Source organism: Neofelis nebulosa, chromosome 3, assembly GCF_028018385.1.
Source record: "Neofelis nebulosa isolate mNeoNeb1 chromosome 3, mNeoNeb1.pri, whole genome shotgun sequence".
NCBI lineage: Eukaryota > Metazoa > Chordata > Mammalia > Carnivora > Felidae > Neofelis > Neofelis nebulosa.
In genome coordinates, this window is record NC_080784.1 from 75,155,094 (window position 1) to 75,170,002 (window position 14,909).

The window sequence follows — 14,909 nt, forward strand, 5'->3', positions numbered from 1 at the left end:
AGGATAGGGAAATTCTATTTCCATCTGGACCTTTTACAGGGGCTTGGGGAGGGCAGGTGGCTGACTTAGAGGAATCCAGATGAATTTGAGGACATCCTGGACTGGAGAGAAAAATGGCCTTTGCCACATGAAGACAGGCCAAGAGCTAGGCAGGAAGGCAACATGTCTAAATGAACTCATTATCTTTATACCCAGAAATCTCCTGCTCTTTGAGTATTCCCATTCTCAGCACCCTCTGCCCAAATGCCAGGCAGGATCCTAGAGGATCAGTAAGTCTTACAGATTCTGTTAACTAAATCTCCTGGCTCCATCCACATCTCTCCATCTCCTTTCCATCCCACCCCGACACACACTCACAGACACCACCAAGGCCATTGCTGTCTTTCATTGGAACTATAGCAATAGCTTTCTGACTGGTCCCCAGGTCCTGAATCATAGTTGAGCCCTCCTGTCCACCCTTGAATCCAAAAGGCAAATTCCCACTGTACCTAACCTACTAGTTTTGGAACTTGGGCCAACTTCTGCACCTCTCGTGCTTCAATGTTCTCATGTAAAATGGAGATAATAACACCACCCACCTTGTGACCTTGTTGTGAAAACTGAATGCGTTACCACAGAGCACAGTACTTGGAACAGGAAACACAACTAATTGTCCTGCATGTTTGTCTCTACTCTGCTAGGTGGCAAGGCCACCATGGCAGAGATGTGTCCAGCAGCCTCCACGGGTACCTCCGTGTAGGTGTTGAAAACTATGAGCCATCACAAACTGGAATGGAGTAAGCCATATTTTGTAAGTCAGACTGCCTACTTACCTGTTCCCTTTTTGTCTATTGCCCTCCATTAACACCAGTGCATTCCTAAAAGCTTCCCCAAATGTTCCAGCCTTTTCTGGGCCGTAAGTGCAGGCTCAGGCCTACTGCTGAGGTCAAGGAGAACACCCCTGAAGGGGGGGGGGGGACAAAGGCAAGCTGGGAATGATTTCCCAGGGGGAAGTGCACCCGGGCCTAGAGGCTCCATCTTCTCTCTTCCCGCCCCCCCCCCCCCCCCCGCCATCATCTTTGGAGGTGCTAGGTGTGACTTCACCAGGGACCTGTCCAAATTATTAAAACTGCAGATAAGAGGAAAGAAGGGGCTATGGGTCTGGGACAGGAACGCCACTGGAGATGCAACAGAGGTTGAGGAGTCTCGGGAACACATAGGGTGTAGCTGGCTGCTGGTCTCCCAGGATTTGGACAGCCACCTGAACTCCCGCCTTCGGGTGAAGGCTTCTGAGGAAAGGGGCGGAGGAGAAAAAGACCCCTCGCTCCCTCTCTCACCTCCATTTCTCACTCTCCGTACGCCCCACATCTCTTCCTACCTACTTCCGAGCCGGCCTCCAGCCCTGCGTCCAGGTGATAAAACCGCCGGCCCCTATCCAGCCCACAGGGCCGGGCGCAGGATGTTGTACGAGCCGCGATGGCCGACCACTGCTTGTCTGCAGAGGGGAAGATCCCCAAAGGGTCTCCTCAGCTAGGAGGAGGGTGGGACGCGGGCGCAGGGCGAAGGGGAGGCGCACGGCCCGGGGCGGGGCCGCCGCAGGCTCAGATGGCACCCGGCGCTCGCGCCGGAAAGGGCGTCCCCCAGCGGCGTCCCGGAGACCCTCCCCGGCCCGCGGGGCACTGGAGCCGCCGCGGCGGAGGCATGGCCGCGGGGGCCGCGGGCGCCGCGGTGCGCGAGGTGGCGCCGGGGCTGGAGGCGCCTCCCCAGCACGAGCAGGTACCGGGCGCCGGGCGCAGGCGGGGGGACACGGGGCCAGGGTGCCTAGGCTCACGCGGGGGCTGGGTGGCCGCACGGACTGGTCTCCGAGTCCCCCGCCGCGGCACGGATGACCTTTCTGGAAGGTGCTCGTGGAGTCGCCTCTCCCTACCCCACCCCACGGGAGCCGAACTCCTCTCCATTTCTCTCTCCCTCTCCCGCTCCTCTCCCTTCTCATCCCCTACTCCTTATTTTCCCCTCCCTTACCCTGCCTCCCCCACTCCGTCTCCTCCAGAATGAGCTTTATCCGACTCATCCCTGTCCATTCCCTGCTTTCAGTACTGGTTGCCCCTCTCTCCTTCCAGCTCCCCGACAGAAGCCCCAGGGCCCAGGTGAAGGAAGAGGACAGCTGAAGGGTGCTGGGTGTACATCAGGCTTGACTGTATGGTTCTCAAACTGCAGCGAGCATCAGAATCACTCTGAAAGCTAGGTAAAAATCAGATGGTTGGACTCTGCCCCCAGGGTTTTTAATTCTTGACCTCTGGGATAATGCCTCATCATTTTGCAAGTCAGACTATTTCCCAGGAGGTGCTGATGCTCAAGCTTTGAGAATCTGTAGGCTAGCTATCCCCTCTAGGTTTCCCATGGTGATTTCAAACCCCGTCATTACTATTTTTCATTTATAGATGATTCTTAGGCCATGATCACATAGCAGGAACTGTGCTCCTCCTGGGATACGGGGGATACAGTTAGAGGTAGACCTTTCCTCTGGGAACTCACATCCCAGTATAACAAGGACAAAATAACTCATAGAGGGTAGGAAGAAATTACTGTCCCCAAAGAAATTACTGTTCAAGTGAAGTTTGTAGGATTTCTAGGAAGTGAGGAATTGCTTCTGGTAGGGAGGGTGGGCAAGGCTGACTGGGCGGATGGGGGTGGCTGGGTTTTTGAGCTGGGCCTCAGGGGGATGGGTGAGATTCCATGTGGCCATGAGAGGAAATGAGAATTCTCCATGCAGGAAATGGGAATACCAAATTACTTGGAGGTGAAAAAAATTTGGGGGTGGGGGGTGGGAAATGACCATGGAGAAAGGTGGGGGTGAGAGTGGATATTCACTATGACCCTGGCAGAAATCCAGGGTTCATGAAGGCTTGTAGGAAGAGAAAGCTGGGTTATGGCAAGTTTTGTATCATGCTATGCATTGGAGATTTATTCTCTAACATGGGGAAGCTATAAGGGAACTCCATGACTTACTTGCTGGTTTCAAACCCATATCAGATCGTTCACAGAGCGTTATGGATGAAGAAGTCTGCGTGCTGGGAAGGGCAGAAGACTGGCAGGGTCACTTCTGCAGCTGATGTTTGCTCTCCCTTAAGGGTGCCATAGCTGCCTTGCCCACTGCCCTCAGGAGGTGTGGTCCCCTGTTAACTCTGTCCTGGGAGCAACTCAGAGCTTGTCCCTTAATCCCCCCTTGTTCTGCTTTGCTGGCTACTGTATTTCCGGAACGAAGTACAGAGTCTGGCAAATGGCAGGGCCTCGGGAAATGTTTATTGGACAAATAAGTGAATAAATAATAAACATATAACCTCATGATCTGGGACTCTAGTCTGCCCAGCTCCCTGTGTACCTCTTTGTGCCAAACACCCCCTCCCTATTCCCCATCCTCCTTCTCCCTGTGGCCTAGGAAGCCAGCTACACCCTATGTGCTCCTGAGACTCCTCAAAGTTCGGGTGCAAGAGAGTAGACAGCATGGACTCGGCAGTTCTCTTTTCTGCTTGTCTGAGGCCTGCTTTGCAGGCTTTGATTTCCCCAGAGGACCCATCTCTGCCTCAACACTGTTCTCTACCTTGGAGTAGGCCAGACACAGCCCCTCCCTACCGCTCCATCCGTGGAAGTTTTCTCCTTGCCCAGTGATATGGATTCCATATCACTGAACACAGCTCTCCAAGCCTAACATCCTTAGCTCCTGCTCACATATGTCCCAGGGATAGCAGTAGTTTGAGTTTACCGTTCTGGTTTTGCCACTCATTTTAGCGATATTTTTCTAACAGATGGATTTTTGTGAAGAGTTGAAAGTGGGGAAACTAATTTGGAGGCAGCAGCTGAGGTTAGAAATGATGAGGGCTGGCACTAAGAGGGAGGCAGTTTTCAAATACAGTTAGCCCTTTAACAGCACAGGATTGAACTGCACAGATCCACTTACACACAGATTATTTACAGGGCAGTACTCCAAATGCATTTTTCCTTACGATTTTCTTAATAACATGTTTTTTTCTATCTTACTTTCTTGTGAGAATACAGTATACAATACATATAACATCCAGAATATGTGTTGATTGGCTATTTATGTTATTGCTAAGGCTTCTAGTCAACAGTAGGCTATTAGAAGTAAAGTCCCAGGGAGTCAAAAGTTTTACACAGATTTTTGACTGTGGGGGGATTGGTGCTCCTAACCCCTGCATTGTTCAAAAGTCAACTGTGTATTGATTGAGTGTGCAATGTTACCAGACAGGGAGTATTCAGTGGTGGAGTAAGACAAGTAATAAATCACCGATGGCCATGCCATGGGGTAACAGTGTTCAGTGGACAATGGACCCACTGGAGAGGCCTAACCCAAAAGGCTCTTGGAGGAAGCAGAGTCCAGGGCATCCGGAAAGGGGGTTTGAAAAGCTAAAAAAAAAAAAAAAAAAAAAAAAAAGGTGGAGGAAAAGCATTCAGGGGACAGAAAAGTTCTGCTTGGCTGGAGCAGAGGCTGTGCAGGGGCAGTGGAAAGAAAAGAAGCTGGAAAGGGCCACAGGAGCTATGTTAGGGACAAGGGCAGCCACTTGTGTTTTGAGCGGGGGAAGAAATGTGATCAGTTTGCTTTTCATTGGATCACCCTCACTGTTTGAAGGGAGAAAAGGAGTGGAGGTAGGAGCCCCCCTGGAAGAAGAGAACCCTCTGCGCACCAGGTTGGATCCGTCCTCAGGCTCAGGGAGGCCTTGCCAACCAGTCTAACGAGTAACAGCCCCTCCCCATGCTGGTTATTCTTTATCACACATTCTGTTTAGCTTCTTCATAGAATTTACCACATTAGGTCATTGTTTTCTTTACTTGGTCATTGTCCACACTTTCTCTAGAGCACAAGACCCAATTCATGAGGACAGGAAACTTGTATGTCTTATTCACTTTTATGGTATGGCAGCTCTTACCCCAGTGCCTGGTACCCGGGATGTAATCAATAGATATTTGTTGAATGAAGGAACAATGGTTGGCATAGAGGCCACTGAGGTGGAAAGAAGTGGTTCGCCAAGTATTTGGGTAAGGTCTGCAGGAGGGTACTGGGTTGGAAGTGGAGGGTTAAGGTCAAGAATGGCATCCCATATTTCTGTTTTGAACAACTGGTTAGGTGGGATGTAGGGCTACTGAGTGAGAGGGGGGCACTGGGATGGAACCAGGTTGGAGGGAAATTACTATGCTCAGTTTGGGGCAGCTTGAGCTTGTGTGTCTGAGGGACATCCAAGTGGAGATATGTAGAAGGCATGTGGATACAAGAATCTGAAGCTCAGAAGGGAGTTAAAGGGGAGGAGAGGTAAACAGGAATGTCCTGCAGGGAAAAAAGACTTGGCAATTGATAGACAAGGAGACAGGGGAAAGGAGAAGCAGAATCAAAATGACATCTTAAATTCTTTTAAGTGATATATATTCAGGGACACATTGGTGGCTCAGTCGGTTAAGCATCCGACTTCGGCTCAGGTCATTATCTCTGGAGTCATGGGTTCAAGACCTGTGTTGGGCTCTATGCTGACAGCTTGGAGCCTGGAGCCTGCTTTGGGTTCTGTCTCCCTCCCTCTCTTTGCCACTCCCCTGCTTGTGCTCTCTCTCTCAAAAACAAACATCAAAAAAAAAAAATTTTAATGACATATGTTCATGCAGAATATATTCAATATGGACAAATATAAAAAAGGAATAAATATTCCAATATACACCAGCACCCATGGATCATTCCTGTTAGCATTTTGGTGACTGCTCTGGATATCTCTTTCTTCTGGATGTTTCTTTATTCTACGTAACTGTATATTTACATTAATAGGCTTATATTTTATACAACTGTTTTCAAAGCATGCTTTTTCTCTTAAAATATGTCATGGAAATATTTCTATGTCAATAAATATGGATCTGCGTGATCATTTTAAAGAGCCAATTGATTTCCTTTGTTATAGATATATCATAACTCATTAACCAATCCCCCATGGGTTTAGATTGTTGCCAATTTCCAATATTATAAATAAAACTATGTAAACACCTGTGTCATCTTTCCCTGTGTATTTGTCTCTTCATTTTGTGAGGGATTATTCTTACGCTATTCTACATAGAATAAACAAACACTTTAGATTTGACATGCCTTGCCAAATTTCTTTCTGGAGAAACTGTTTTAATGTACACAACACACCTGAAGGGCATGAGAAGGCCAGTTTTCCTCATCAGCACTAGTTAACATATAGTGCAGTAGTGGTAGAATTTAGTTATTCATCACTTACATATAACACCCAATGGTCATCCCAACAAGTGCCCTCCTAAATGTCCATCACCCATTTAAGCCCATCCCCCCACTCACCTCCCCTCCAGCAACCCTGTTTGTTCTCTATATTAAGAGTCTCTTATGGTTTGCCTCTCTGTCTGTTTTTATCTTATTTTATTTTTCCTTCCCTTCCCCTATGTTCATCTGTTTTGTTTCTTAAGTCCCACATTTGAGTGAAATCATATGATATTTGTCTTTCTCTGACTAACTTATGTCACTTAGCATCATACACTCTAGTTCATCCACGTGGTTGCAAATGGCAAGATTTCATTCTTTTTCATCACCAAGGGATATTCCATTGTATACATATACCACACCTTTTTCCATTCATCAGTCAATGGACATTTGGGCTCTTTCCATAATTTGGCAATTGTTAATAGCGCTGCTATAAAGATTTGGATAAATAGTAGTACAATTGTTGGGTCATAGGGTAGCTCTATTTTTAACTTTCAGAGGAACCTCCATACTGTTTTCCAGAGTGGTTGCACCAGTTTGCATTTCCACCAACAGTGCCAAAGGGTTCCCCTTTCTCTGCATCTTCGCCAACATCCGTTGTTGCCTGAGTTGTTAATTTTAGCCATTCTGACATGTGTGAGGTGGTGTTTCATTGTGGGGTTTTTTTTTGTATTTCCGTGATGGTGAGTGATGTTGAGCATCTTTTCATGTGTCTATTAGCCAGCTAGATGTTTTCTTTGAAAAAGTGTCTATTCATGTCTTCCCATTTTTTCACTGGATTATTTGTTTTTTGGGTGTTGAGTTTGGTAAGTTCTCTATAGATTTTGGATACTAACCTTTTATCAGATATGTCATTTGCAAATATCTTCTCCCATTCTGTTGGTTGCCTTTTAGTTTTGTTGATTGTTTCTTTCACTGTGCAGAAGCTTTTATCTTGATAAGGTCCCAGTAGTTCATTTTTACTTTTGTCTCCCTTGCCTCCAAAGACATGTCTAGTAAGAAGTTGCCACAGCCAAGGTCAAAGAAGTTGCTGCCTGTGTTCTCCTCTAGGATTTTGATGGTTTCCTGTCTTACATTAAGGTCTTTCATCCATTTTGAATTTATTGTATAGTGTAAGAAAAATGAATCTTTTGCATGTTGCTGTCCAGTTTTCCCAGAACCATTTGCTGAAGAGACTGTCTTTTTTCCATTGGATGTTCTTTCCTGCTTTGTCAAAGATTAGTTGGTCATATAGTTGTGGGTCCATTTCTGAGTTCTCTATTCTGTTCCATTGATCTATGTGTTTGTTCTTGTGCCAGTACCATACTATCTTGATGATTACAGCTTTGTAATACAGCTTGAAGTCCGGGATTGTGATTGCTTCCAGCTTTGGTTTTCTTTTTCAACATTACTTTGGCTATTCAAAGTCTTTTCTGGTTCCATACAAATTTTAGAGTAGTTTTTTCTACCTCTATAAAGAATGATGGTGTTATTTTGATAGGGATTGCGTTGAATGTGTAGATTGCTTTAGGTGGTATGGACATTTTAACAGTGTTTGTTCTTGGGACACCTACCTGTATGGCTCAGTCAGTTAGGCGTCTGACTCTTGATTTCAGCTCAGGTCATGATCTCACAGTTGTGGGATTGAGCCCTGTGTCTGGCTCTGCGCTGAGCATGGAGCCTGCTTAAGATTCACTCCCTCTCTCTCTCTCTGTGCCCCTCCCCCCCATAAATAATATTTAAAAAAAAAAAGTTTCTTCTTCCCATCCCTGAGCATGAAATGTTTTTCCATTTTTTTGTGTCTTCTTCAATTTCTTTCATAAGCTTTCTATAGTTTTTAGCATACAGATTGTTTACCTCTTTGGTTAGGTTTATTTCTAGGTATCATATGGTTTTTGGTACAGTTATAAATGGATCAATTCCTTGATTTCTCTTTCTGCTGCTTCATTATTGGTATATAGAAATGCAACAGATTTCTAGACATTGATTTTATATACTGTGACTTTGCTGAATTCATGGATCAATTCTAGCAATTTTTTGGTAGTCTTTTGGGTTTTCCACATAGGGTATCATATCATTTCCACTAGGAAAAATCAGCCTGAGAAGCAGAGCAGCAGGTCTCTCCCCCAGAAGACAAGCACAGATCTCTCCACCCACTTAGCATATGGATCATTTTGTGCTGCAGAGTTTCAGTTCTGTGGGAAACTGGATTGAGCTTCATTTGGGTTTCTTTTTGTTTGCTCATTTGTTTATTCATTTTCTTTGCTTCTGTTTTTGTTTATGTTGGTTTTTTATTTTCTTTTTTTTCTTAAATACAGAAAGAGCAAATTTTTAATTTTATTCTTTTATTTTATTCTATTTAATTATTTAATTTTTTTAATTTTTAATTTCTTCTTTTAATTTTTTTTTCTCTTTTTTCTCTTTTCTATCAAGCTTCTCTTAACTATCAAACCAAAACATAGTGAGGATCTAGCTTCCTTTATTTAATGTTTGTTTTCTTTTTTATTTTTATTTTATTTCATTATTTTTTTCTTCCTCCAAAATTACAAGACAGAGGAATTCACCCCAAAAGAAAGAACAGGAAGAAATGATGGCAAGGGATTTAATCAACACTGATATAATTAAGATGTCTCAACTAGAATTTAAAACCACGATTATAAGAATTCTAACTGGGGTTGAAAAAAGCATAGAATACACCAGAGAATCCTTTTCTGCAGAGATAAAAGAACTAAAATCTAGTCAGGCTGAAATTAAAAATGCTATAACCAAGATGCAATCTCAAATGGATGCCATGATGGTGAGGATGAATGAAGCAGAGCAGCAAATCAGTGATATAGAAGATAAAATTATGGAAAATAATGAAGCTGAAAAGAAGAGAGAAACAAAGGCAAAAGATCAGGATACAAGATGTAGGGAACTCAGCAACTTAATTAAGAGGAATAACATTTGTATCATCGGAGTTCCTTGTCATACTTTTAAGTGAAAACTATCTTATGGAAATGTTTTCTTTTTAATGTTAATTTTTATTAAAATTCTGTATATCCACAATTTAAAGAGTCAAAGAGTTCTATAAGACTTAAGTGGGACCCCATCACCACTCCATCTTCCCCATTCTTGATTTTCACTCCCCAGAGGCAACAACTTTCAGCTGTTCTCAGAAACCAATGGTGGACTCTCCTGGCAGGTGGTAGGCAGGAGCTCAGCAATGAGCAGTAATGTCCTCATGCTCCTGGAAGATCCCAGTGCTCAGAGGGCCTTATTCTCCCCAACCCCAGGGATGCTGCTTTTTGCCCTCAGCCCTGCAATGGGGGGATAGCCAGAAGCAGGAGAGTGCAAGGGCTGCCTCCCAACCCACCCCATGTGTCCCAACCCCCAACCCCCAGGCCATAGGCACCCAGGGTCCTCTGCCCACAGTAATAAAGTGATTGTGCCCCATTGATTCCCTGTTGGCCCCAGATGTGGGGTGAAGGGTTGTGGGAGAGGCACAGGAAATGGACACATCCAGGGCTGGAGTGAATGCACAAGCACTGTGCCTTTTCCCCCTACTGTCTCTGCCTGTCCCAGCCCAGCCCCAAGCCAGATACCTCACTGTCCCTAAGAGAAGATGGGGCTGGGGAAACCCTGGGGTCTAAAGATTCAACTAGCCCTCTCAGTGGACCTCCTGAGGCTCTCCAGTTGTTTTGACCACCATTTGAATATCAGGGACCACCTGATGGGATCACCCAGAAGCAGGGAACCATAGAGAAGCTGCCAGCATCACCTGCTGCTTCACCCATTTCCTCTTTCCTGGCATTATCCTCCTTCCTGGCATTATCTGGCAAGTCCTGGCATTGTGCAAATACTGCCTAAGCCTCTACTTAGCTGTGTTATTCTCTCTTCTAAGGGAACCCCTCAATCTTGTGGCAGAAGCACAGATTTTTATTATGAAACCTGTTTACCCCAAGTCAGAGAAATCCTAGATTGAATGGATGGCATTATTTTTTTATTCCATGTGTCAGATTTGCTGGTGCCATTTGAATAAAACATATAGAAAAAACACCTACTTAATATCAGATTTGTGTAACAAATGTCTTATTTGCATTCCCTTCTTTGCTGTCATTGGGGATTTTAGCTTTTAACATATAGGACTAGGGATTAAACTGTCTGTGCTCTCCATGAAAATTATAAGATTATGTCTTTCCAAGGATTGCCTTAAAGGTTTCAAATGACCAAATGTAATAGATTAGTAGTGATCAAGGGAAGGCAGCATGTGCCTACAATCTGTAGGTCATTTGAAAACACTTCCTGGTCTCTGTGTTCTCAAGCTCAGTCTGCAAGGGCAAGGCCAGATTACCCTCTTCCCTGGGGCCAGGCTTTGAATTAAATTAACAGGAGGACACAAAAGATGCCCCAAACAAGTCGAGCCTCTGGTCAGCTCGGTCTCTAAAACCTTGAACTTGGTGATATTTACTCATTGGCATCATTTAAGGCATCATTTTCTTTTTAGGATTTACATATCATATCCCAAAAGCCAAGGGGACACTGCTTATTGGGAGGCCACTCTCTACAACCTCAACTGAATTGCCAAATAAACTACAGGAATGGAGGCTCATCTGATTCTCTGACAGGAGCAGAATCAAATATTTATTAACAGTAACTTAATTACTCTTTTGGGGTGTGTGTGTGTGTGTGTGTGTGTCTTAGTTCCGTAAGCAAATATTCTATTAGGGTTTTCATCCTAAGTTATTGTAGTACTAGGAAACATCACTGTTTTTCATGGCTTGAGTTTCTCATGTAATGCTGTAAAATACAAGCTGAAAAAATGAAGAAGTTTTGAGAAGGGCTCTTTTTGTTTTTTTCAGATCTCTCACACAAAGCTTTCTGCGGATGATGAATGGAAGTAAGTGATTAGAATTTTTTTAATTGTTTAAACTTACATTTTAACTAAAAATTACATTTCCACCTTAACAGTTTGAGAAATCAAACAAAGCCATCATTTATTTGTAAATTTCTCGGGGCACAGAAGGTGGGTTAGTTTAGCATGCATGCACAAAGATAGGATAAACCAAACCGCAAGGATTTCATCTGTTTCCTACAGTGATTCATGCAGTCCCACAAAGCTGGGTTTATATGTCCTTCAAAATAGGACAGTGTCAAGTTAGTATTTATTTTAGACACAAGATACATCTGGTTTTCTTTATATGCTATTTCCCCTGTGTTCTGGTACTTACTATGGGGCCAGTAGGGCCCTGTGGGCACCAAAAAAAATGAAAAATGAAAAGTTCCTCCTTTTTTGCATTATGGTAATCAATTATGAATGTATTCCTAATCAAAATAGGAAATACTTATTACATTTGCATACTACTTGATACCTTCAAAGTACATCCACATAGGTTATTTTGAGATGTTTTCATTATCTATAATGATACAATGAGTGTTTTCATTATATATAATTATATATATAATAGATGAATGTCACAAAGCATATTTTGTTTTATATCCATGCAAGTCTTATTTTAGGCTGATGATAAATTCACTCTGCTATCTACACGGCCTAAGTTGAAAGTCTTTTCATTAAATAGAATATTAAATAGTTATTTTGCTGTTGTGCCTATAAAAACTATAAGTTCTTGTACCCCTTTATTTTTCTTCACTTCCCATTTCTTCAGAGGAGCAAGTGTATTTTTTAATGAGCTTCTGGAAATCATTTGTGTTTCCTAAGTTCGCTTCCAACACAAAGACTATTAACAATGTAATTTTATTCAGGTTGTTTACCTGATAGGGACTTCATCTTCTTCATTTGATGAGTGTAGGGGTTTCAGTACGTCTAATGTACCTTCCAGCGTTAACGTTCTAAGATTCCATCTCAAAGAAGCTGACCTCAGGCAAGAAGATTTACTAGGCTCTGCAGGATCATTTCTACACGTTCTCCAGCAGGGGGCACCCTCAGTGCCCTTTTCTGAGGCACCTAGTCCTTCTCTACTCATTAGAGTAGCTGTAGAAGTTATGGTAAAGGGGCTCCTGGATGGCTCATTCCCATAAGGTTAAGGGTCCAACTCTTGATTTGGGCTCAGGTCATGATCTCATGTTTCATGTGAGTTCAAGCCCTGCATCAGGCTCTCTGCTGGCAGTATAGCCTGCTTGGGATTCTTTCTCTCTCTGCCCCTCCCCTGCTCTCTCTCTCTCTCTCTCTCACTCTCAATATAAATAAATATTAAAAATTTTTAAAAAATAAATTATTAGTAAAGGGGGAAGAACCCAACCCACATACCCAAGGGGTGCCTCTAAAAGGCTACAATCTTATGGCACAGAGTATTACCCTGCAGTGTTTGTGGGGTTTTCTTTAAGTTTATTTATTTATTTTGAAAGAGCATGAGTGGGGGAGGGGGAGAAAGAGAAAGAGAGAGAATCCCAAGCAGGCTCCACACTGTCAGCACAGAGCCTGACTCGGGGTTCAAACTCACAAAACTGTGAGATCACGACTTGAGCCGAAATCAAGAGACGCTTAATGGAGCCACCCAGACACAGCTCTGCAGTGTTTTCTGATGTGCACACTAAATTCACACCATATCTAGTCATAAGTGGAAAGAAACTTCAAGAGATTTTGTGACTCATGGTGCCCCACTGGGGATCAAAGATAATGCTAACCACTATTTATAAAGTACTTGATTGGCAACATTCATAATTTTCCCTGTTGCCCTAATCTTGACCCTGGACTGCTCTCTCTTCCTCTAGCCCAGTGGTTCTCAATCTTGGCTGCATCTTAAAATCACATTGGGAACTTGAACTACCATAACAAGTACCACAGACCAGGTGGTTTAAACAGAAATTTACTTCCTCACAGTTCTGGGGGCAAGAAGTCCCAGATCAAGGTGTCAGCACATTTGGGTTCTCCTGACACTTCTCCTTGGCTTGCAGATAGCCGCCTTCTCACTGCATCTTCATATGCTTTTCCCTCTGTGTGAGTTTATAACTGTATCTCTTTCTAAGGACACCAGTCAGATTGGATTAGGGCCCACCCAGTGACAGCATTTAACCTTATTCCTTAAAGTTCCTATCTCCAAATACAGTCACCTTCTAAGGTAACTGGTGGGGAAGGGGGGGTAGGACTTTAACATATGAATGTGGGGAAGCCCACAGTTCAGCCCATAACACACAGAAATGGTCATTTAATTGATCTGGCCACAGCTTGGACATTGAGACACTTAAAACTCCCCAGTGATTTCCAATTTACAGCAACATTCAAGATCCACTGCTCTAAGCTTTCTTTGAAGCCACTTCTGCTATAGGAAGTTAAACCAGATGACATACTGTTAGAGTGTTTTCTCTACCGTTATGCAAAACCAAGAGTCCAACTAAAAACTGAAACATTCAGCCATCATCTAAATATGCCCGCCTAAAATAATACTTAGGCTTCCTCTTTCTCCTTATAATGAAAAAAAAAAAATTTATACGGCTCACTCAGGAGTTTTCTGGAGGCCTTTGGATAACATTCTCTCCATTAGCACCATCTGCAGGATATCCTTTTACTTCAAAATATTAAAAATTACTTGAAATTACCATATTTTACTATTTTGACTTTCGAAAATGGAAATTTCATATTTAATCTAATAATCTATATATTATATGTTAGATAATATATTACATTGTTATGCCCAGAATTCGTGATCCCCAAAGACCACTAGGGAGCTGAGTCCGATGCAAAAGCAAAGAGCCTTTATTCGAGCTAGCTCGAGCTCAATCCCCTACCTGCACCTACGCAGCGGTGAGATGCCGGGGAGAGAGCGAGTTTCAAAAGGACAAAGGTTTTATTGGGGCCTAGGGGCAGCTGGTGAGGTAATGGCTGTGGCCTCAGCCGATTGGCTGGGGAAGGGTCCTGGGGAAGGGTCCGAGTCCTGTTAGGCAGGTGAGGGGGGGGTTACTCAAGGGGAGGAGGTGTGGTCAAGGTGAAGGACACAGAACAAGCCAGAGTAGGCCGGAGTAGGCCCGCCCTTTCAACATAGTTTATTGTAATCTAATAATAATTATTATTCCTTATTTAAGAACAAATAAAATAACATGGGGTTTGCAGTTCGAGAACAATCTTGTGAAGTACCGAGGGGCCATTATTTTAAGTTTGCAAGGAAGCAACTGAGCTGCAGAGAGGATGAGTCACTTTCACAAGTCTGTGTGGCGATGGGACTGGTATGCAGGTCTGTCCAGAGCCCATCAGTGATTTTTTCAGCCCCATCCCTTAACTTGAAAGGACAAGGCTGAGGCCAAAACCACACAGGCAAGCTAAGGGCTGAGAGGAATCGGTATCCCTGATGAACTCAGGTTCCTCCTCTCCATTGCCCCCTCCTCAAGCCTGGGAGAAAAGGAAAAATTAAAAAAAATTTTTTTAATTAAAAAAAACAACCAGGAAAACTATAATCAAAGCTTAAAACCCCCTACATTTGAAACCTCCCATTGCTTTCTATGAGCCCAAACTTTTTTTTTTTCCTAAATATACTGTGCAAGGGTTGAGGCCTTTTTCAGATGACCTCATTTGCTGGTTCCAGCCTGCAGCAGGAAAGGATGTACAAGATGCACCGGGGCCATGAGTCCATGCACGTGGAGATGATCTTGATCTTCCTCTGCGCACTGGTCATCGCCCAGATAGTGTTGGTACAGTGGAGACAGAGGCATGGCCGGTCCTACAATGTGAGTTGCCCCAGGGGGA

General features: G+C 43.8%; 1 protein-coding gene and 1 long non-coding RNA gene across 5 annotated transcripts in view; one reads left to right on the forward strand and one right to left on the reverse strand.

Moving 5' to 3' along the window:
* The window catches only part of LOC131506968 (uncharacterized), a 53,969-nt gene that overhangs the window by 20,745 nt on the left and 18,315 nt on the right, over positions 1–14,909 (reverse strand). The window lies entirely within an intron of this gene.
* The window catches only part of RNF175 (ring finger protein 175), a 48,158-nt gene continuing 34,818 nt past the window's right edge, over positions 1,570–14,909 (forward strand). For 2 of the 4 annotated variants that reach the window (XM_058721117.1, XM_058721118.1), the window contains exons 1-3: positions 1,570–1,755; positions 11,071–11,108; positions 14,749–14,890. In XM_058721117.1, the coding sequence (XP_058577100.1) occupies positions 1,585–1,755; positions 11,071–11,108; positions 14,749–14,890 (351 nt within the window). In that variant the 5' untranslated portion in view covers positions 1,570–1,584. Of the gene's footprint in view, positions 1,756–2,110; positions 2,225–11,070; positions 11,109–13,272; positions 13,291–14,748; positions 14,891–14,909 lie in introns of those variants that run through there. The other 2 variants (XM_058721119.1, XM_058721120.1) reach the window with 2 other exon arrangements.